This window comes from Anolis carolinensis, chromosome 1 (assembly GCF_035594765.1).
Source record: "Anolis carolinensis isolate JA03-04 chromosome 1, rAnoCar3.1.pri, whole genome shotgun sequence".
NCBI lineage: Eukaryota > Metazoa > Chordata > Lepidosauria > Squamata > Dactyloidae > Anolis > Anolis carolinensis.
Genome location: NC_085841.1, coordinates 316,596,118 through 316,618,379, shown reverse-complemented (window position 1 = coordinate 316,618,379; position 22,262 = coordinate 316,596,118). Strand labels below are relative to the sequence as shown.

The following is a 22,262-nucleotide window of genomic DNA, read 5'->3' as shown; positions in this document are numbered from 1 at the left end:
TATAACTGTGGAAGGTCCAGGGTTGGAGAAAAAACTTTTGTCTGTTGGAGGCATGTGTGAATGTTGCAATTAATCACGTTGATTAGCATTGAATACCCTTCAAGGCATGGCTGAGTCCTGCCTGGGGAAATCCTTTGTTGGGAGGTGTTAGCTGGCCCTGATTGTTTCCTGTCTGAAACTCTGTTTTTTGAGTGTTGCTCTTTATTTGCTGTCCTGATTTTAGAGGTTTTTTTAATACTGGTAGTCAGACAGATGTTCATTTTCATGGTTTCTTCCTTTTTGTTGAAATTGTCCACATGCTTGTAGATTTCAAAGGCTTCTCTGTGTAGTCTCTGATATAGTGGTTGTTAGAATGATCCAGCATTTCTGTGTCCGCAAATAATCTCAACCCAGCGAATCTGGCCGTGAAAGACTTCAGCAACACATTGAGACAGAGTTCTTCACTCTATAGTATTTTGAGTCTATGTTGTATTTTGTTTACAAGTGGGAGGGCCCTTTTAGGCTCTCTTTAGGCTTCCCCAGCAATTGCCTTGTTTTAAGAAAAAAACCGCACTATAATGATACACTTGGAAATTAAAAAAAACCGACACGGTATTGTTACTTCCTCTTTTGATTATTAGTCTCGCCGTTGTGACTGTGGGGAAGAGTCACGTAAGACACGTGCAGGCGTTGGTGAAGTCACGTCCCATGGCGCTAGCCGTTGGGGGCCTTAAGGGTCCTGAGAATTCGAAAGGAGAAACGAGCCAATCAGAGGAGGGCTGTGAGGAGGCGCGGTGGTTTTGAGTCGCTATGAGGCGGCGGCGAGCGACGAGGAAGGGAGGCGGCAGCTGAGATGGAGGCCGTGGACGGTCGTGGGAGGGAGCTGGCCCAGCTGGCGGTGCAGCAGCAACTCCGAGCCGCCTACGGAATCAAGGCGAAGAAAGGGAAGCCTCTTCGGTCGGGGGTCGGTGGCGCTGCGAAGGTGAGTGGAGAAGAGCCCTGTAATAAAGGCAAGCTGAGTGGTCGGCGCTTGAATGGGTAAGGGCCAGGACTAAGGAGAGGCGCCACAGCCAAACCGTATGAGTCCATCTACATCAGTCATGTGCAAACTTCAGCCCTCCAGGTGTTTTGGACTCCAACTCCCACAATTCCTAACTGCCGGTAGGCAGTTAGGAATTGTGGGAGTTGGAGTCCAAAACACCTGGAGGGCCGAAGTCTGCCCATGCCTGATCTACACTGTCATGCAGTTTGTTGCCACTTTAAGTGCCACTGTTCTGTGCTATGGAATAAAGGGAGTTAATAGTTTTACAGAATCTTAGCCTTCCCTACCAAAGTCTGCTGGTGGCTCACCAAACTACAATTCCCAAGATTCCATAGTAATAATAATAGTAATAATACTACAGTAGAGTCTCACTTATCCAACATAAAGATAACCCAGATCAAGGCAGATATTGTGGGTTATTCTGCTTTGATATTCTGGGTTATATGGCTGTGTGGAAGAGCACTTGCCCCTATTATGTACAGTAAAGTCTCACATATCCAATGTAAATGGGCCGGCAGAATGTTGGGTAAGCGAATATGTTGGACAATAAGGAGGGATTAAGGAAAGGCCTATTACACATCAAATTAGGTTGTGATTTTACAAATTAAGCACCGAAACATCATGTTTAACAACAAATTTGTCAGAAAAAGTAGTTCAATACGCAGTAATGCTACGGTATGTAGTAATGATTGTATTTACGAATTTAGCACCAAAATATCATGATATATTGAAAACATTGATTGCAAAAATGTGTTTGATAATCCAGAACGTTGGATAAGCGAGTGTTGGGTAAGTGAGACTCTACTGTAGTAATAATAATAATAATAATAATAATAATAATAATAAAATAACTTTATTTTTATATCCTGCCACCATCTCCCCGAAGGGATTCAGGGCAACTTAAATGGGGACCAAGCCCAACATACAACAAAAGTTACAGGAAATTAAAAACATAATACCAATTAATATAGCATAAACAATCTTATTAAAACAATTAAAAACAGCAGAGTATAAACACATTGTAAAAGTGTATCAAAACCAACCTCAACAATCAGTAAACCAGGAATACAGTGGACATGATCAGATTTGAGAGGGCAGGGCAAGGACTTGTACAAAATCAAACTATAGGGCTGGGGGTGGGGGTGAAGTGTATAAAGTACTGAATAAATCTTAACAGTAAATTAGGACTGGGCATGGCATGAACAATGGCAGTTAAAGTGGTGTCAAACTGCCTTAATTCTACAGTGTAGCTTCACCTTTGGACTCGGGAGACCAGGGTGTGAATCAGACATGGGCAAACTTCATCCCACCAGGTGTTTTGGACTTCAACTCCCACAATTCCTAACAGTGGTTAGAATCGTAGATTTGGAGAAGACCTCATGGGCCATCCAGTTAGGCTGTTTGGAATTGTGGGAGTTGAAGTCCAAAACACCTGGCGGGACGAAGTTTGTCCATACCTGGTGTGAATTTTTGCAGGGCCATGGAAACTCACTAGGTGACTTTGGAAGTCACATTGTCCATGCTTCAGAGAAAGTAAAAGGTAATCCTTGCCCCCTGAACAAATGCAAAAGAAGGGAAAAAAACTGAACTGATAACAGGGTTAGGGTTCTGTCAGTCAGAAATGACTTTAAGGCACTCGGCAACAATGGAAACACATCTGAAATAATTGATTACAGGTAGTCACTTGAGCATTATGTGACTGTGTGTATACCTACACCACTATAATTTCATGAGAGATCAGTGTGATGTAATATTGGACTATAACTCTGGAGTCCAGGGTCTGAATCCCTGCTCAGCCATGGAGACTCCCTGGGTGACCTTAGATAGGCCACACTCTCAGTCCCAGAGTAAAGCACAGAACTTACCAAGAAGACCCCATGAAAGGTTTGTATTAGGGTTGCTCTAAATTGGAGTGACTCTTTGGTACTCCCTTATTTTGGAACTTGCTTCCTTTAGAGAGTTGTCTCCACACTGTTTTTATTGGAGTCTTGTGACTGAGAGATTTTGATGTCTTGTGACTGGGTACACATGACAGGATGCGAGATTTTAACAGCATTTTGTGTAGATTGTTAGCTACTCTTAACTCCCTAGAGAAATGAGGGCTGTTACCGCTCTTTTATCACTTAGGAAAGGAGTGAAAACTTTTATGTTTGAACATGCCTTCAGAGGAAATTAAAATTGGTCTCTCTAGATCCAAGAATACAGGAACTTGGATCCCAATTGGGTTAATTAATGGTTTCAAATATGTATGTTATATTTGTAAATAGGGTTTTATCGCTGACAGTTTTAGATAATCAGGCTGCTATATTAATTTTTACTTTGTATGTTCTTATTGTATTGTTAGCCACTTTGAGTCTCGCCTTATTGCGGAAGAAAAGCGGGGTTAAAAAATGAGCTCAAATAAATACTCTGAGCCTCCATAAAGGATAGCGTATAAACTGAATAACATTAGGAAGTTGCCTTATACTGAGATAGGACACTGAGCTATTGTCTGTACCATTGGTCCCATGTATTTTCATCACTGCAGTGCTATTAGTGAGTCTATGGCTCACGGGGTAAAATCCACTAGGAGTTGATCCAGGGTTTCCCAGCAATATCTCAAAAGCTTAAGGGTCGGTCCCACTGAACCTAATAAGATTTGCTTTTTAGTAAGCAGGGAAAGGATTGTGCTACAAAAGTGCACCATCTTTTCCCTTTCTTCTTTAATTGAAAAGAGGAATATCCTCTTTCCCCAAACTCAGAGATTCACTAGAAAGAAAACATGGATTCAGTGAGGGCTCTGCTGGTTCAAATGGTTTGGAAATTTGAATGTTACATGTGTGAATTAGCTTACCTTGGCCCAGACTGTTTTTGTGAATAGCAGCAGTTTGAAGAACAGTGTTGTAACATGTGTCTAAAGGAACTGTGATCAGATAAGAATGTTATCTGCAGTTGTTCTTGGGTTGAGAAACACTGCCAAATAAATCTTATAATGCGAACTGTTGGCTACAAAATATGCCCCATAAAAAACCCTGTTTTCCCCAAGGAACTATTACTATGGGGAACAAGTAGTTTGTAGGCTTATGTGAAATATTTATAGAAAATTCAATTTCTCTAGGTTTAAATATTTACTATATTGCAACTTTATTTTCCCCCAAATATATATTTTCCCCCAAATATAACCGTTTTAGTCTGCATTGGCATACAAAGGAAGCTTGTAGCACATTTGAGGTTAACTAGGAGACTGACGTTTGTAGCATTAAATTTATTGATTCTGTCTACTGCATTTAATGAAATTGTTAATCAGAGTTGGTTTAAGATTCTCTTACATTTTTATGGACAGTTTTTTTATGGTACAGTTTTAATATACACGGGGAAGCATAGGGCATAATAGTAATCTAAATGGACATATATGAATTCACATAATGAATACAGTGATTTAGGGTTTCTGATCACAAGTATCATTAAACATTCCTAATTTGGGGAATAGTCATGTAGGTTTTAAGGTATAGTATTTAAGCAGATGTCATATACTCAACCCACAGCAAGTAATTTGAAAACCAAAGTTAAACTAAACATAGAATGTTAAATGACATTAAGGGGGTTTAATTCAAAAAATTATATAGCTATAATTTCACTCAGATTTTATTTCATTGCCATTTACTTATCAAAAATTTATATTCTTTAGTGTTTCATTTAAATGATTGTTTTTTTTTTGTCCTTAGGGCAAAATCTTTGGAATACCTCTTCATGAACTACCTCAGCAGAATGTTCCTGAATATGGAAATATACCATGGTAAGTAAAGTCTGCGCCCTTGATTCAAGGACATGTATTTTATTTAGGCACCAATTTGGAGTAAACCAGTGCTATTCAAAATAGCATTCTCTGAACGGAAAGAAGAAAGCAATAATTTGTCATCAATTTTTCTTTGTAAATTAATGGGGAACAGGTATGATGCCAGTTCCTGTCACATTGGAAGAAATGAACTGCCTGTCCTATATAACTTAAGACACACTCCAGTAAAGTGCACATTCGTATATTCCATGACCGGGGTGTGGAAATTGAAGATCTTCATATTAAATAATGTTATCTAATGGAGCAAACATCAGATATCATGCCCTGAAGTCTGTTAGTCCCAACTGGAGTAGACTGATTGAGTCAGTGAGATTTGCCTACATGCTGATTCATCATTCAACCATTTAGTCAATGTGTTGACTCTATTTAGGACTCACCAATAGGATTCAGGCTAACAAGATTTTGTTGTAATACAACAGGCTCTAGATATCTTGGGAAAAGGTGGGTTTTATTTGGTTCTTTCCCTGGCCAAGTTATTATTGAGAAGCAGAGATGCTGTAGGACAGGTCCTGTGGACCCCAGATATCGAAGAAGGGACTTCTAAATCTTGCCTTTAAATACACTTCTTATTTACAGCAGAGATGGGCAATCTCTGGGAGCTATAGGTCATGAGATCTTGGAGGACACATCCTGCCATGCCTTCTGATTTTTTGGTATAATAAGAGCAGTGACATGGTGACACTGTTCCCTTACTTTCTGCGGGTTTGTGGAACTACAGAGTGTCCCAAATGTCTCCATACAAATTAACAAATTCATATTTAAAATTGTTATATTTTTATATATATATTTCAGATATACAAGATGTAGAAAACATTTTGTTAAAAAATTGAAATATAAAAAAGTTTTTGGTACTGCTGTTGGATCTGCAAAAGCATCCCATGGGCCACATATTTTCCGCTCATTGTTTACAATGTGGAGATCATGTTGGCTCAATAAAATGTCACAAAATTTATAATAAAGGTTTATGCAATGTTGAATTGTTCCTGTCAAATATTCTTATTCTTAACCCTTCCCTTCCTCACAGTTTTTTGGTTGAGGTCTGTAAATATTTGGAAAAGCACATGCACACTGAAGGGCTCTTCAGAAAATCTGGATCTGTTGTGCGCATGAAAACATTAAAGGTATGGTATAACATTCTCCCTGTGTCTCTGTTATTTTTTTAGCAGCTTTGATGTGCTCCGAAATGTATTTGGATAAATATAGACTACCATTGTACACAACCTTTGCACACAAACAGAATAAAATTAATTGGTATGCTAAAATGATCCTGGTATATATGCTGCTGAATATACCATATTAACAAATATGATCTTTCCAAAGTCTGCATTCTGTTCCTTGATATATTGCTTTCTCTAGTATCTGTTCCATTCAGCATAATTTTGGCTGGACAACAATATCTCTCTTTTTTCTCTTTTGCTAGAGTAAACTGGATCAAGGTGAAAGCAGCATGTCTGATGCACAGCCCTGTGATGTTGCAGGGCTTCTGAAGCAGTTCTTCAGAGAGTTGCCTGAGCCCATCCTTCCAACTAACCTGCAAGATGCTCTTATCAAAGCTCAGCAACTCAACAGTGAGGAGAGGATTTCTGCTACACTACTGCTTTCTTGTCTTATAAATGATAAAGCAATTGATACTCTCAGATATATTTTCAAGTTTCTCAAAAATGTGTCTCTAAGGTAAATGAAAGTGCAAGGCATGTTATTTTTTATGATTAAGTCTTTTCAATATGTTTGGAAGAGAACCTCGGTAATTGCAAGATTGGCATAATAAATACAAATATTCTGGAAAACATTGACATGGGAAATTTTCTAATATCTTCATTGGATTGGGATCTGATTTCATGTATTTGAATTTGACTTTAGAAAGAGAACTTTCATAGAAGCAAAAGTACATTGTCATATATGTTTTATAAATGCAATATGACCCCCTATCCGGGGGGGTGGGGGGGGGGCTTTCCTGAACTTACAATGGAAAGAGAAAACTGGATGATGGCGAATCCTATTGAACCAAATTATTTTTGCCAGATTACCTCTCAAGGAATTTTCTGGTTGACTGTATAATAAAATCTGTATGTACTGTTTCACCCATTTCTATTTCCTTCACTCATGCTCCTTACTTGCCAATTTTCTCCCTCCTTCTCACTGGTTTTCCAATAGAGGGTTTAAAACATCATCTTTTCTGGTCCCATGCTAAAAACAGCATCAGTTCGACATTTACACCAACCTCTTTTAAAACAGCAGTCATCTCACGTGACTGGGAGGTACTGAGAATGTGAGGGGAAGGTATCTCTTAATTGAATCCACTCACAGTCCTGTTGGTGTACCTTTGCTTTTGAAGGAAATTTACTCTTTTTATTAATTTGTTCTTGCCACAGATGGCAAAATGTCTTGAGAACGAAATCTTGTGGTAAGGTAGTTGCTAAATAATTAAAAAGCAGCTGCAGAAGTAGCCACCATATAGACAAGTTCTCATCAAATGTAGGGCTGAGCAGCACTAATTAATGGGGATTGTAATAAAATTACTGATTTACACTGTAGATAACAAGTGGTACTATCCTTCTATTATATTTTGGATATTTTTTCAGGTCTGCAGAGAACAAAATGGATAGTAGCAACCTGGCAGTAATTTTTGCTCCAAATCTCTTGCAATCAAGTGAACTTGATAAGATGACTACTCATGCAGAGAAAAAACTTCGTTTACAAGCTGCAGTTCTTCAGACATTCATTGATCATGCAGATAAAATAGGTAATATGTTAATATTAAGTGACCTGAACTTGGGAGATTTTATTTTTGTTGTTGTGTGCCCCCAACTCATTTTCAGTTTATGACAACCCTAAGGCAAATCTATCATGGGGGTTTCTCAGACTAAGAGAGAATGATTTACCCAAAGTGATCCGGTGGTGCAATGGGTTAGACCAGGGGTCCCCAAACTTTTTAAACGGGGAGCCAGTTCACGGTCCCTCAGACCATTGGAGAGCCGGACTATAGGTTTTTTTTTTAACTGTTAACAAATTCCTATGCACACTGCACATTTCTTATTTTGAAGTAAAAAAACAAACAAACGGGAACAAATACAGCCTCAATGTTAATAATAATACAGGGTGTTTGAAAATGAACTCCCTATTCGCCATTTAAATTAAATGGTGAATAGGGAGTTCTTTTTCAATCACCCTGTAGTAATAATAATAATAAAAATTATTATTATTATTATTATCATCGTCATCATCATCATGAAAACAAAAGGATTGGAAGAGACCCCTTGGGCCATTTAGTCCAGCCTTCTCCTTTTGTCCACCACAAGCAAAGCACCCCTGACAGATGACCACCCAGCCTCAATGTTAGTAATAATAATACAGTAATAAAAAGGATTGGAAGAGACCTCTTGGGCCATTTAGTCCAAACCCTCCTGCCTTTGTCCACCACAAGCACAAGCAAAGCACCCCTGATGGATGGCCACCCAGCCTCAATGTTAATAATCATCATCATCATCATCATAACAATCATAATAAAAATAATAAAGCGGGCTGGAAGAGACCCCTTGTGCCATGTAGTCCAGCCCTCTTCTGCCTTTGTGCACCACAAAAAAGCACCCCTTAATAATTAATAATAAATTAAATAATAATTAAAATACCTTTGTAAATAGAAGTAAAGCTCCAACTCCAGGAAGGCACACATCAAACATCTGTGTGTCCCCTGGGCAACATCTTTGCAGATGGCCAATACTCTCACACCAGAAGCGACTTGCAGTCTCTCAAGTCCCTCCTGACATAAAAAAAACAGTGGGTTTCATGATTGATCGAAAATCTAACCCTGATCTCCACGGAGTTGTCTAATGCTCAAACCATTACACCATGCTACATAGTTAATTTAATGTCTAAAATGGTTCCCTAATTTCAGGGCTTTTACCAAAACCTATCATGGAAAAGATACCTACTATGCTTGGTATTGATGATCCTGGCTCAACCCCTTCACTGCAAGATTATGGAGAAAGTGAAATTCAAACTCCTGGTGAGCACATGAGAAAGAGAAGGCAGAGCATAGGAGGTAAGTTCAATGGCTGTTCACGACCAAAATTTTGTTTTTGTTTTTAAAATTATATAGGAAGGGGAAAGTAATTGTACAATAACGTACAAAAAGCTAATAAAATATGCACCTTCATTTAAAATTATGGGTAGGGTAACTTTAATAAACTGTTTAGTATGTGAGTATGGATAGCAAGCTTTTCATGCTTTATTTTTAACCCTTTGGAAAAAACACACAAGTACACTTTAGGTACACTATGACTCCTTGAGTCCTTATCCTCAGATTTGATACCCACACAAGATATTCCCCCATCCTTTGAAGTATTTGTGTGCCTCCCAAGCATACTATAGAATAACTCTGGAAGACTCATAAACAGAAGTGTTTCAGGACTTGTTTAGGTCCTCCAGTGCTATCCTATCAAAATATATCAAAATATCAAAATATAAGGATCGCCATTACCTGTGGCTTCAAGTATCCGTGTGGTGTCTTGGAACTGAGATATGGAGGTTGAACTGTATTTTAAATAATAGACATGTAAGCAAAGATGTTAAGGATTAGTGTGTTTGTTCTCTATTTTTTGAACACTTTGTCTTTTAGTTATGGAGTATGATATGAAATGAAAATCTTATGACTGGAGGCTCTCCCTATGATTTGAAATTCTGATTTTCTAGAAAAATGTAGATAGGTTTCTTCATATACACTACGACAAGAAAAAATAAAAACAGCTTGCTGAAGAGTAGCAATGGTTTGTTGCCAAACTATGCCATGCTCTGAGTGGAGGACAAATTGTGAATCGGGATTACAGAGAACCCTGTCTTATTGGGGGGCAACTAGTCATGATATATGCCTGAATATTTAAACAAATGCTTAGATCAAATGCTTGAAACCCACTGATTATTTAGCAATTGCAAAGTTTTTACAAATTCACTTTCTTCATGGTCTCTGTGCCTCACATAAATGGTTTTTATGCCTTCATGAGATCCCATTTGGAAATTTCCAGAACTGAATAGCTTGGTGGCTTTCCCCCACCTCCAACCACTTAAGTTACCCCAGGACATTAGATTAACTTTATTTTTGCTGTTCTCGCTCGGCAAGTCCCTTCCTAAAACTTCACTATTGCCATCATTTTTCTATTTTTGAACTCTTCCTTACTCATACATACAGACGCACACACTTTTTATATTGCTTAATCCATTCCCCCACTCCTTGTTTCTCCAACTGCCCTCTCGTATGGCTTCTTCTACGCCATATTTAAGTTGCTCTCCTGCTGTCACAACCCAGGCTGCAGAGCACCAATAACCATACACAGAGGCCAGAATCTATCTAATATCTTTATTGAAGGAATATATAAAGTTAATAAAAGCAAGTGTATGAAATAGTCCAGAAATAGACCTTTCAGGAAAGGTCAAAATTAGTCCCAAGAAACAATGTCCAATATGAAATATTAAGGTCCAAAGTTGTAATCCAATAACCGAAACACTCACTTTGCCAAGCAAAGTGAGGGGAGATGACAAGGTCCTTTAGTCCATGAACTTGAGCAAGGCTAGAAAGTAACTTGATTCTTGGAACACAAAGCTTGATTCAAGGCAACAAGGAAACGAGGAGCAAGAACAAGATCCGTGGTAATTACTTGGCGAGGTCCGGGAAACAAGGCAAGATCCGGGGAGAAAACAAGGCTGGGAACGAAGGCTTGGAACAGGAACAAAGGCTTGAGAGCAGGAGTAGCTGTCCACACACGCTGCTCCGGTAGCTGACGAATTGACTCCGCAAGATTCCTTCGGGAGCAAGGAACCTAAATAGGCCTCGTTTTCCCACCAGAGAACACTTCTCTGGGGAATCAGAAACGAAAGTCAATCTCTGTGTCCAGATGTATGACTCCCTAAAATTTCTCATAGGAGCAGGCTTAATCATCTGAATGCTTTGCTGCAATTCTCAAGCTCCTGCGATTAGCCTGCTGCACTCCTTTTTGCTGGAGATAATAATTACGGCGAGAAAAAGGGGGAGATTTTGACTCAGGGCTTGTTTGGCAGATTTCTGGAAGACAAACCTCCTGCAGGTGCAAGGGCTCCATTTCTGGCTGGGAAAGTTCCTTTTCTGGCTGAAATGGTGGAAAACCCAAGTTTTCCTCTTCATCTGTCACAACAGCACTAGGAACGGGACTACATGGCCCATGAGTCATCACACCTGCTTAGTAAAAATTGTTGTGCAAGGCTTGTAAGGGATTTATGTTCCAGGCTTTAAAAAACAGTGCCCGGTAATTAAAAATACAGGTAGCTGTCCTACAGCAGAGAAACCACTGTGTTCTGCTTTGTAACAAAATTAGATGAAGACTACGTCCATATTGGTATGGATATTGAGAGATATCACGACCTTATCAATACCAACTCCATCTGAGCCAGTGGTACCAGCAAGCATGGTGGAGTCTGTTGCTGCACAGCTTACTGTTATTACTGTAGTGGGAGAATCTCAATCTGATCATGGAGCAAAATTTGGGAAAGAGTGTCCTAAATCAAGCCACAAGAAGCAAGCTTCCCTAATGTGTGTAACGCTCCTAAAGAGAAGAAAGATGGTCCTCTAAAATGAAAAGTCAAAACCTCCAGAGAGAAATTCTAAAGTACCAGTGATGATCCCAACTTTGACTCCTGATACCAGATACCCAGTTTCCTACAAGTCATGTTCATCTTCTTCTCAAGACTGTTATCATAGCAATGACTATCTGACCTTCCTTAGGCCTCCTTATCTTTGATGTCAAAATTAGTTTTGATCTCAATCACCCTTTTGAAAATTGCTGACATCATATCATCCATCATGTTTAAACACTACAGGAATTGACTTTGCTCTTATAATATCAATGATTGTCTCCACCATCTTGAATGATACATTGAACCTACATTAGTGATATTCTGTTTTCCATAATAACACTTTTTGTATATTCTGCACCAGCTCCAAGCATCCTACCATGTTTTGTTTCAGCAGCTATATTAAGCAGCAGCTTTAATTGTGCCAACCATTTATACTGTTAAGAACAGAAGTTCAATCATCTGCAGTATCAACACGCCAGACTATTCAGTCAATAACGGCTTGAGTACCAACATCAGTATTGACAATAATACTAAAAGACCAAGAGTTGTTTTTTACTTTGAGAAACACATTGAAAAAGATATTTGAAGATTACCTCTGCACATGGTGACATTTGCACAAATATTCTATGCTAAATACTGAAAAATATTGAAGATTTCATCGGAGGATGAATGGATTAGCAAATCAATAGAGATTGCACAGATGGACAAGTTTGCTATTGAAAGATCACCCTCTTAAACAGTTTGAATAACTCTGGAACCTGCTTACATTTGATTGATAATAAAAGGAGGTGAGGTGATATCAGCAGGTTTTGAACAGAAATTTATTTTTTATTAAATAAGGATGCAATTATAAGGAAAATGTGAGGTTTTTTCATAGGTTACAAAGTGTACAAATCCAGAATGAACTTAATATAAGAATATAAGGCATGAAAGGAGTATTTAAAAGGATAAAATTATATAATGTTTTCTTGACAAATGGGGAATCAACTTTTTAAATTGAATGATATCTGTGCATATACCAAAAGAGGTGGATTAAAATGAGTACAGGTGGATTTGTTTAGTGATAATGTTTTGTTACAGATGCGAGGTTTATGTCAAATAGCACTATACTGTATTATTACTGTTATTATTTTTGGTTACTTATGACTTGCTGTGCTTCATGTTGTTGTTAGAGGTTTTCTACATTTTTGTTTTTTATGTGTTCACGTATTTAATATATTTAATAATTTTTAAAAACTCACCAAGGGTGAATCCAGTACAATTCTAATTGTACCTAACTGGACTCATCAATCATGGTTTCATCTACTTCTCAGACTCAAAAGGGCTGAATTATGCATCTTTCATCAGCACCAGGTCCTACATCCAGATGTGGAAATGCTTTATCTGTCAGCATGGTGAATACCATCATACCATCTAGACTGACAGCTATTCTTGCTGTATTTAGAAAAGAATCTACAAACAACTTCTATCAATAAAAATGGAAGCGCCATATATCAGTGATAGAACCAGCTTCTCTGCAATCTCAACTGTTCATCACTTGTTATTACATCTATAGGAACAAGGATCATCCTTCTCATCTTTGAAAGTATATCTAGCAGATATAGTGTCTTGTCAACCAGCTATTTCTGAGTCTATGCCATTTTACACTGATTCTGTCATTAAAAACGTTTTTAAAAGGGTTAGAGCACCTTTATCCTCCGATTATGCTACCAAGACAATGATATTAGTATTCACTTAACTAATGAGCAAATACTTTGAGCCATGAATGAAAGTCTACAAACTTTGGAAAGTGAAATTTGTCTTGATTATTACTTTGGTAAGGCAAGTGATTGAGCTCACTCAGATGAACTATTTCTGGTATTTCACCTGCGTACAATAGTTCTAAGATCAGATATTGCATTCCTCCCAAAAGGAGTTTTACAGTTCCATCTAATCCACGAAATTTGTCCTTCCTACCTTTTACCCAACATCAGCACTTGAAAGATCCCTGGATGTTTGCTGTGCCTTAGCATTCTGTATCAAAGTACAGCAGCTTTTGGAAAAACTAAAAGGTTGTTTGTTTGCAATTGAGAACCTAGGAAATGAAATTGAGTTTCACCACATCTAGTTTCTAAATGGGGACTGCATAACATCAAGCTCACATATGAACTAGCAAAGAAAACTTTAAATATTAGTTTGAAAGTCCATTCTACAGGACCAGTAGTCATTTCAGCAACTCTTCTTGAAGGTGTTTCTCTGCCAGACTTGTGCAAACTGCAAACACGAATGCAACCTTCAACATTCATCCAACATTATTGCCTGGATTGCAGAGTGAGAGTGGATGCTGGTTTTAGCTGTACAGCGCATTCTTTTTTAATGCAAGGACCTGATCAATCATCCAACGCGAGCTTTACGGTCACCTACATATATGAGAGACAGAGATCACAGAGAAGAAGAATAAGTTGCTTACCTGTAACTGGTCATCTGTTCTCTCACACAAACTTGTCCTACCATCCCCTCTTTCAGGTCTGTACATTTTTACAACAAACTGCAAAAATGAGGTAACAGTAGCTTAGTGGGGTGGGACATGTGTGGCAGGAGGTAAGGGATGACTACTCCATTCTAGAAAATTCCAGAATCTCACATGGGCACAAAATCCCATTTATGAGAGGATACTGATGGCCATTTGAAGGATCACAAGTACAGGTAGGCAACTAGTTATTTCTGGATCTGCATGGGTTTGGTTCTAGGAGCCCCTGAAAATACAAAATAAGTGGATGATCATGTCTCATTATTAAATTGAACTGGCTTCCATATGTGTACTTCACTATGTCTGCATTCACGTTGCTGCCATTTTATATATAGAATGTGACAATGTGGAATCAGTGAAAATCGTGAATCCAAGGGGTCCTCTATACTTCTGAAATACCACATTTTATCAGTTTGTATTTAAAAAGCATTTTCTGTGTTTAGAAATCAAACAAAGTAAAGTTCCTACTGAAACCTTTATTGCATGGTGTCTTCAATTTCAGATGTTGTTAGTGGGGCTCTGAATAAATTTAAATCTAACAGAACACCCTCCACAACACCTCAGAGAGACACATGTGGTAGGTATAGTGTATTTGCATGAATCACAGCATATCATGCTCTCAACTCATAGCAGATCAGTATGTAAGCATGTCTATAACACTGGCTTGCTTGCAAGTTTTCTGGGCTTCCTGTCACATTGGTTATGGGAATTTTCTTGTTGGAAGGGCTTTTTGTTTCTGCCTACTGAAGCTTGAGTGCCATGGATTAGTATTCAGCCACGTTAGCCAGTAAAGATTACTTCCTGTTTGAGAAATATTGCTTTCTCTGATAACATTTCCTATTGTGACATTCTTGCATTCTGCTGCAAATAATGCATGGCTCTCTATGTCTTTATCATCTGTGGAGAAGTAATGAGGAAAGAAACAGCCAAACAGATATTTCTAAGTCAATGCACACAGAATAGCCAAGACTGAGTCAGTTGTGTATTTCAAATCTCTTTAATTTATATTTTCTTTTAATTCTTTTCTTCTCTAGTAATTCTCTCATCAACATATTTAGCCCCAGAACTACAGCTAATTTTTTCCCAAATACAGAATACTATTCTTTTAATGTATAGTTATTGCAGTTATCACTTTCTTTACAGCCTTTGCACCAGTGACTCCAGTGATTGTTACACCGAGTTCAAAGCGCAAATATCCTGCTGATTCCTCTCAAGGCTTCTCTAGCAAGAAAAGACGATCTATCAGACATAACATGGGCCTTGAACTGTTACCAAATAGCCTTTTTAGCCTTAGCTCAACACCTGGATCAGGTAGAGTAATACCTATTTGAATCATGTTTCCAACTTAACTAGTTGAGAGTTCTATTTTGTTCACAGTATTTGTAAAATTGCAGGGCAGAAAAGTTAACTATAGATAATTTAATATAACCACTTGTTTCTTTAAACCTTTATTCTACAGTTCAGTTTGAATCAAGTCCTGCATCATTGGAGGCATCTCAGAATTCACTGTCTATCTCAGCCAGTGGTGAAAATCACCTGCTTAATATAGGAAATCGAAGAAGCAAAAGAATTGCCAGCAAAAAAGTACAGAGGTAATATTGGCAAAATATTGATACTACAGAATCAAAAAGGAAAGTGCTATTTCTGTTTGATTTGTAATAATTAAAGAGTAAATAGATCTTAATCTTTGAAAAATGTGACTGAACATAAATGAACAATGTTCTCTGCCTTGGTTATTTTGAAAGTTACAGGTGATCTTTTTGTTCTCCTGGTACTGTTTCTCTTGTCCATTCTTTACTCATGTGAATTTTTTAAATTGGTGTGATAGAGCTTTTGTATAGCATTTCAGTTTTCTTTCTTTCTTAATGTAAATGCTGTTTATTCTTGAAAAATGATTTCAGTTTATATAAACTGGTTTATTTCAGTATTAAAGTATCAGAATTTCATAACAATATCTAAAGAGCTTATTTCTCCATGCTTTCAGGGCTGACTCTGGAAAAATGGGTTGCTTTTCTCCTAAAATTAGCCGAAAAGAAATGGTACGCAGGTCACTGCGATTAAAGTTCATTCTGGGAAGGAGCAGCAAAGAGGTATGGTGTATATTTCTCATTACCATACTTAACTACTGTATATAAGTGAAGCTAATATTTTTCAGCATTATGGAGTTTCCAGTGTGTCCTGCAACTCTGGCCCCTTCTACACTGCCAAATAAAATCCTGATTATCTGCTTTGAGCTGAATTATATGGCAGTATAGACACATATAATCCAGTTGAAAGCAGATAGTGTGGGTTATCTGCTTTGATAATCTGTATTATATGGCAGTGTATACTCCATATGGTTTGTTTGATGGAGCAAATAGAGGATGTAGGAGTAGCTGAACTGTGTTACTTGTAATCCCTAAGTTACAAAATAATTACAAGTTACATTCATTGGAAATCTAAACAGTTAATGAACATCAATCTCTATGTATTCAAGGTTATACCACACTTAAAAGTGGACATCAGTTGCATGATCATGTTTGCTAGTTTTATTTCTTTGTCCGAAACTCATAAAATAGTCAGCATTTGTGATTCTTAATGCCAAATATCTGCATTCTACCTATATAACTCTTTCCACAAACATCTTGTCAATGCCTCTTCCCCCCTGATTCTGCGTTTGTCCAGCCACAAATGCACTATTGTAATATGTTTAATTTCTTTGCCACTACTGATATGGATTATCAAGCTCTCTGTAACATCATAGAAATGAGATAAAAGAAATATTTCCATTGCATTCCTATCACATATATAAAAATATTTGTGAGATCACTTATTAAATGTTCTATTTATTATTTTAGTATGAAAAGAATTCAGGAAAGGAGCACTCTGCTAGTAACAGATCTGAAAATATTGGTCGCCGACTTGCAAGTCAACAAGACATGGAAAGTGGGTTTACTTCTGTGAAGACAAGTGCATTGTTTAGCCCATATGTTGGTAAGTTTATAACAAAGAAAGATAAATAAGGCTTGTTAAGAAAATACATCTACAATGTTACAACAATGTTGTAGTTATGTTGAAATGAAAGCAGTTACAGAATTTTTGGTCAGTGCAAAAATATATTTTGTATACTTAGGATGTATATCTTATGTTCCACTTGTGTTCTCGGCCCCAGATTTAACTGCTCTTTTTCTGACAAGGCTTCACTTACATCTCCTGTAGCAAAACCTTGCTAACCATAACTAAGAAGGCTCCTCATGACTATTCCACATGAATATGTTTTTCTGCTCCTTGTTCTTCATGTTACTAACAACCTGTCATCACTGTACTATTTAGTTGTTTTCTTGAGGATTTGCCTTCTTAAGACAGGTAGTCTATGCTAGGGTTCATATCTGTTTTAACTATCTGACCGTAGTGCATCGTTGGGCTGATTCTGGGGAAGTTGATTCTTCAAAGGGTAAAGTGAGCAGCTGTTGTGTACTGTTGTGTTTCCTATGGGGTGGCAGTTGTAAATTATGGGTATACTTTGTCTTTTCCAGGTGAGGCTAAGGCATTTAAGTGGCAGGGTGTGATAGGCCCCAGACTCTTTAACACACACACACACACATACACACACATACACACACACTTTAGATCACAACTGGTTGTTCCTTGGCACCATCTGGACGTTATGTGGTGCAAAAAGCAACCCAGCAAATTTTGATCATGTTGAAGATCTTTCCTTTAATATTGCCTCTCCCTTCTCCAAACACTGAAATTTCTCATCTTGGAAATCTGAAATAGAGCCAGAGAGCATGATTATTACAGACACTGCTATGTCCCTATGTGCAGAGAAAATAACTATGGTGGTATAACTATCACATTTGCATTTTCTCAATGAAAGACTACCTTCATCTCAACAGGTGGACTGTGCACCCATGTAAATACTTGATTACAGTGATATGTGGAAACTATAATATTAACACCAGTGTAATGCAAGCTATGGTAACTTGCTGAGATTAAAAAACAATATCTTTTTTAGGTCCCAAGAACAGCAAATCAGAAGAAAACTTGAAAATTTTAAAAAGTAATCAAGCAAGCAACCGAATGTCCTGGACTGGCCCTTGTTCCACAGAATCTCAGGAAACTTGTAGGAGAGGAAGTGCATCAATGGCAAGGTGTGAAGCAGAGCCTGTTCTCACAACCAGAGAACTGCCAGTCATTCCATTTAAGACTGTGGTTGCAAGAACGGAACAGGATGACAATAAACGGCAAACATCCTTTTATGAAGATGAAAATAATGTGACTGCAGATACTTTACTGAAAATCAAGAAAGCATTTTCTCAGTCTGGAAGCAATCTTCATAATCTACTTGAAACAGAGACATCAAAATCAAATTCGACAGTAGGAAAAATGTGCCTTAGAGGACATAACCTAGAGAGGGACCATTTTAAAACTACAGCTCAGAAAATGTCAAATGTAGAGCAAAAGACTATCTTTACAAACTCTGCTAATGAATCAAGTGGAATTGACAAATTTTTGTCAAGTACAGATGAAATCAATTCTGTGGAAGGATCACTGTCCCCAAATAGTGCTGAGATGGATTATGCGGTCCATAGTCTACATGAAAATGAGGACCAGCCGGTTGCAAGGATTTCTTCGCAGACTCAGTTAAATAGCACAAATACTCTTCAAAAGGAAATACTGGAATCCACTGAGCAATTCAGCACGGAAGGAGTGTCTGAGGTTAAAGGACCTATATACTGTAAATTGGAAACAGAGACTGGACGATGCCTTGAATCAAAGGAACTTCTGTCTCTGTTACCAGAAGAGGAAGACAGAACTAGCAAACGGTACCTACACCTAGATGTATGTGAGAAATCTAAACCTTTCCCTTCAGGAAAGGTTGCTGACCACATTCATTGGTTCAACAAACTTTCATTAAATGAACCATGTTCTGCAACCAAAACAAAGCCACCACTTAACTTCCAGCGGACCCCAGTTCGTCATTCGATAAGGAAAATGAACTCCCTCTTAGAAGCTGATAAGAAGACAGTTACTTGTAAACTAATAAAAGCTGGTGATGACTGCTCTTCTCTTGTTAGATCGGTTAGTTATGAAACTGCACTGTCCTCCTATGTAGAAGGTATGTCCAAAACCTCTTCAGCTACATCTCTGCCTTCTGTACCAACATGCAAGCAAATGTCTACATGTGATCACTTGGCTCGATCCTCCAAATCCTTTCAGCAGCTGGAGAAAGCCAGCAGGGATGGTACAAACTGCAAAGAGGCAGTGACCACTGCAAATCACCCCAAGTCTGCCCTTGAAGACCTAACTAATTATGAAGCACCAAAAATTGTTTTGAAAGCGAATGCAAGCATGCGTGTCTCAGGTGCTAAGTCTGATAAATGTGCTCTCAGGAAAACAGAAATAAAGGCTCGCTATAGAGGATCCCCAAAGAACCCAATTGCAACATCAAAACTTCTTCCAGTTGTCAAACCTCTTGACTTATAGGTTGAACAGACCAATTTTAGCCATGCCTCTGAGGTACGCAAATATTCACATATTTAAGGTTGCTGCCAGAGGGCTAGATTTGGAATATCTCAGGTCCACAGGAGGGTGATAGAGAGACCCTTGTTACAGAGGTAATGGTGATTTGCAGTGATTCTCTTTCTCCCTACAGGGCTTTATGTTCCCCTTCAAAATGCTCTGGAAGATTATTAGGTTCTTACAAAGTAGTGGAGAAAATAGGGTGCTGGAACTGTAAAGAGATGGGGGTTTGGCACATATTTCCTCCAAATATGCATGACTTCTGCTAGTGGGAGCAATGTAGGAATGCTTCTATGTCCAAAAGAACTGGTTTTCAACCCAAAGCCTGATTTTTACAAACAATTCTTTTTTTTTGGGGGGGGGGGGGGGGGAAGGGGGAGGTGAATGTTTTCACTTGGCTTTTAAAATAAGTCTTGTCTCTTAAATTCAATAAGTTGTGGCTGAAACTTGAACAAGTGAATAAGTCTGCTGGGTAGCACTTACCTTGTGGACTCTTTATGTGATACAAATTGTTTGACTGAATGGAATGAAATGTGTGAGTTATATCATTGCATTAAAACAAACTGTATAAAGCCATACTGTTCATTTGCACAGATATTAGGAGCAGTTAAGTCTAATACTGAAACTGTTTGTCCAGTGTATAAATTATTTAATTCATTTTTCTTTTGTTTTATGTATGCTCTGTGATTGGAATGTTAACGCTGAAATAATAAAAAGTTTTCACCTTGTCTATATTTTTACTGTAGTAATGTAAATGTGTTGTACATCTGATGTATGCAGTAATGTGGGGAGCTGTTCCCTTTTGAAAGACTGGTCTCCTAAGCCTTTATTTTAATAAAAAATATTTTAGTAAAGCAGAAGTATTTTAAGCGAGTTCTGTACCATGCCTTCAATAGATCATGCGTGTGGACTTTAAGGAATTTTATATAATACTACTCCCATCCTGCCTTTTGTTCCTGTGGATTGAAAACACATATAGTAAGGAAAGCAGCAGGGTTCTGCAAAATGTAGGAAGCTATATGGCAGGATAGATTTTGTCTGTGACAAAAGGATAAACCTTGCATTACTTTAAAGTAGGGGCTAGGAGTTATATACCACTTCAGAGGTTAAACTGAAACCTCGATCATCAGCCGGGGGTGCTTTGAATGCGATTTTGCGATTTTCCTGCCTCTTGGCAGGGGGTTGGAATGGATGGCCCACGTGGTCGCTTCCAACTCATGATTTTTACCCTTGGCTAGCTCATCAGTGAGCAGGGATTTAAATCCTGATATCCAGAGTTGTAGCCCAACACTCAAACCACTATGCCATCCTGATTTGAAGGTGCACAAAAGCAACTAACTGGGAGGGATAGCCATTAGCCAACACTCCAGAAGATAGGAGCAGAATTCAAAACGATCTTAACAGACTAGAGAGATGGGCCAAAACTAACAAAATGAAGTTCAACAGGGACACATGCAAGATACTTCACTTCGGCAGAAAAAATGAAATGCAAAGATACAGAATGGGGGACGCCTGGCTCGACAGCAGTACGCGTGAAAAAGATCTTGGAGTCCTTGTGGACAACAAGTTAAACATGAGCCTACAATGTGATGTGACGGCAAAAAAGCCAATGGGATTTTGGCCCGCATCAATAGGACTATAGTGTCTAGATTCAGGGATCTGCCTTGGTCAGACCACACCTGGAATACTGTGTCCAATTCTGGGCACCGTAATTGAAGGGAGATGTTGACAAGCTGGAAAGCGTCCAGAGGAGGGCAACTAAAATGATTATGGGTCTGGAGAACAAGCCCTATGAGAGCGCCTTAAAGAGCTGGGTATGTTTAGCCTGCAGAAGAGAAGGCTGAAAGGAGACATGATAGCCATGTACAAATACAGTAGAGTCCCACTTATTCAACATTCGCTTATCCAACATTCTGGATTATCCAATGCATTTTTGTAGTCATTGTTTTCCATACATTGATATTTTGGTGCTAAAATCATAAATACAGTAATTACTACGTAGCATCACTGAATATTGAACTACTTTTTCTGTCAAATTTGTTGTATAACACGATGTTTTGGTGCTTAATTTGTAAATTCATAACCTAATCTGATGTTTAATAGGCTTCTCCTTAATCTCTCATTATTATCCAACATATTCGCTTATCCAACGTTCTGCTGGCCCGTTTATGTTGGATAAGTGAGACTCTACTGCAGGGGTCCCCAAACTAAGGCCCGGGGGCCGGATGCGGCCCTCCAAGGTCATTTACCTGGCCCCTGCCTTCAGTTTTAGACTTGGGCTCGCCCGAAGTCTGAAATGACTTGAAGGCACACAATAACAACAACAATCGCAATTAACTTTACTATCTCATTGGCCAGAAGCAGGCCAACACTTCCCATTGAAATCCTAGGTTGTTTATGTTGGTTATTCTTATTTTTAAATATTGTGTTGTTCTTTCATTGTTGTTGTTGTTGTTGTTGTTTGCACTACAAATAAGACATGTGCAGTGTGCATAGGAATTTGTTCGGTGTTTTTTTTTTCAAATGATAATTCGGCCCCTCAACAGTCTGAAGGATTGTGGACCGGCCCGCTGCTTAAAAAGTTTGAGGACCCCTGCTCTACTGTATGTGAGGAGAAGTCATAGGGAGGAGGGAGGGAGCTTGTTTGCTGCTGCCCTGCAGACTAGGACACGGAACAACGGCTTCAAACTACAGGAAAGGAGATTCCACCTGAACATCAGGAAGAACTTCCTCACTGTGAGGGCTGTTCGGCAGTGGAACTCTCTCCCCCGGGCTGTGGTGGAGGCTTT

At 38.5% G+C, this 22,262-nt stretch overlaps 1 protein-coding gene across 2 annotated transcripts; it reads left to right on the top strand.

The window, feature by feature from the left end:
- Positions 1–660: 660 nt before the first annotated feature.
- Positions 661–20,327, top strand: arhgap11a (Rho GTPase activating protein 11A). Of its 2 annotated transcripts, XM_062968203.1 has the most exons (12): positions 661–961; positions 4,726–4,796; positions 5,881–5,977; positions 6,277–6,530; positions 7,439–7,599; positions 8,752–8,898; positions 14,471–14,545; positions 15,112–15,279; positions 15,428–15,560; positions 15,953–16,058; positions 16,806–16,941; positions 17,966–20,327. In XM_062968203.1, the coding sequence occupies exons 1-12, from the start codon at positions 833–835 to the stop codon at positions 19,435–19,437; spliced, it is 2,949 nt and encodes a 982-aa protein (XP_062824273.1). In that variant the 5' UTR covers positions 661–832; the 3' UTR covers positions 19,438–20,327. The 2 variants fall into 2 exon arrangements, with proteins under 2 accessions (XP_062824273.1, XP_003214544.2); XM_003214496.4 differs by lacking the exon at positions 14,471–14,545 and having other exon boundaries at positions 664–961.
- The last annotated feature ends 1,935 nt before the right edge of the window (positions 20,328–22,262 follow it).

What these genes read in the sequence shown, in the direction of transcription:
- arhgap11a (XM_062968203.1), top strand. Translation starts at nt 833, where the DNA reads ATGGAGGCCGTGGACGGTCGTGGGAGGGAGCTGGCCCAGCTGGCGGTG. An exon ending in GAATATGGAAATATACCATG is followed by an intron (nt 4,797 to 5,880) that starts GTAAGTAAAGTC and finishes CCTTCCTCACAG; the next exon opens with TTTTTTGGTTGAGGTCTGTA. An exon ending in TAGCTCAACACCTGGATCAG is followed by an intron (nt 15,280 to 15,427) that starts GTAGAGTAATAC and finishes TTTATTCTACAG; the next exon opens with TTCAGTTTGAATCAAGTCCT.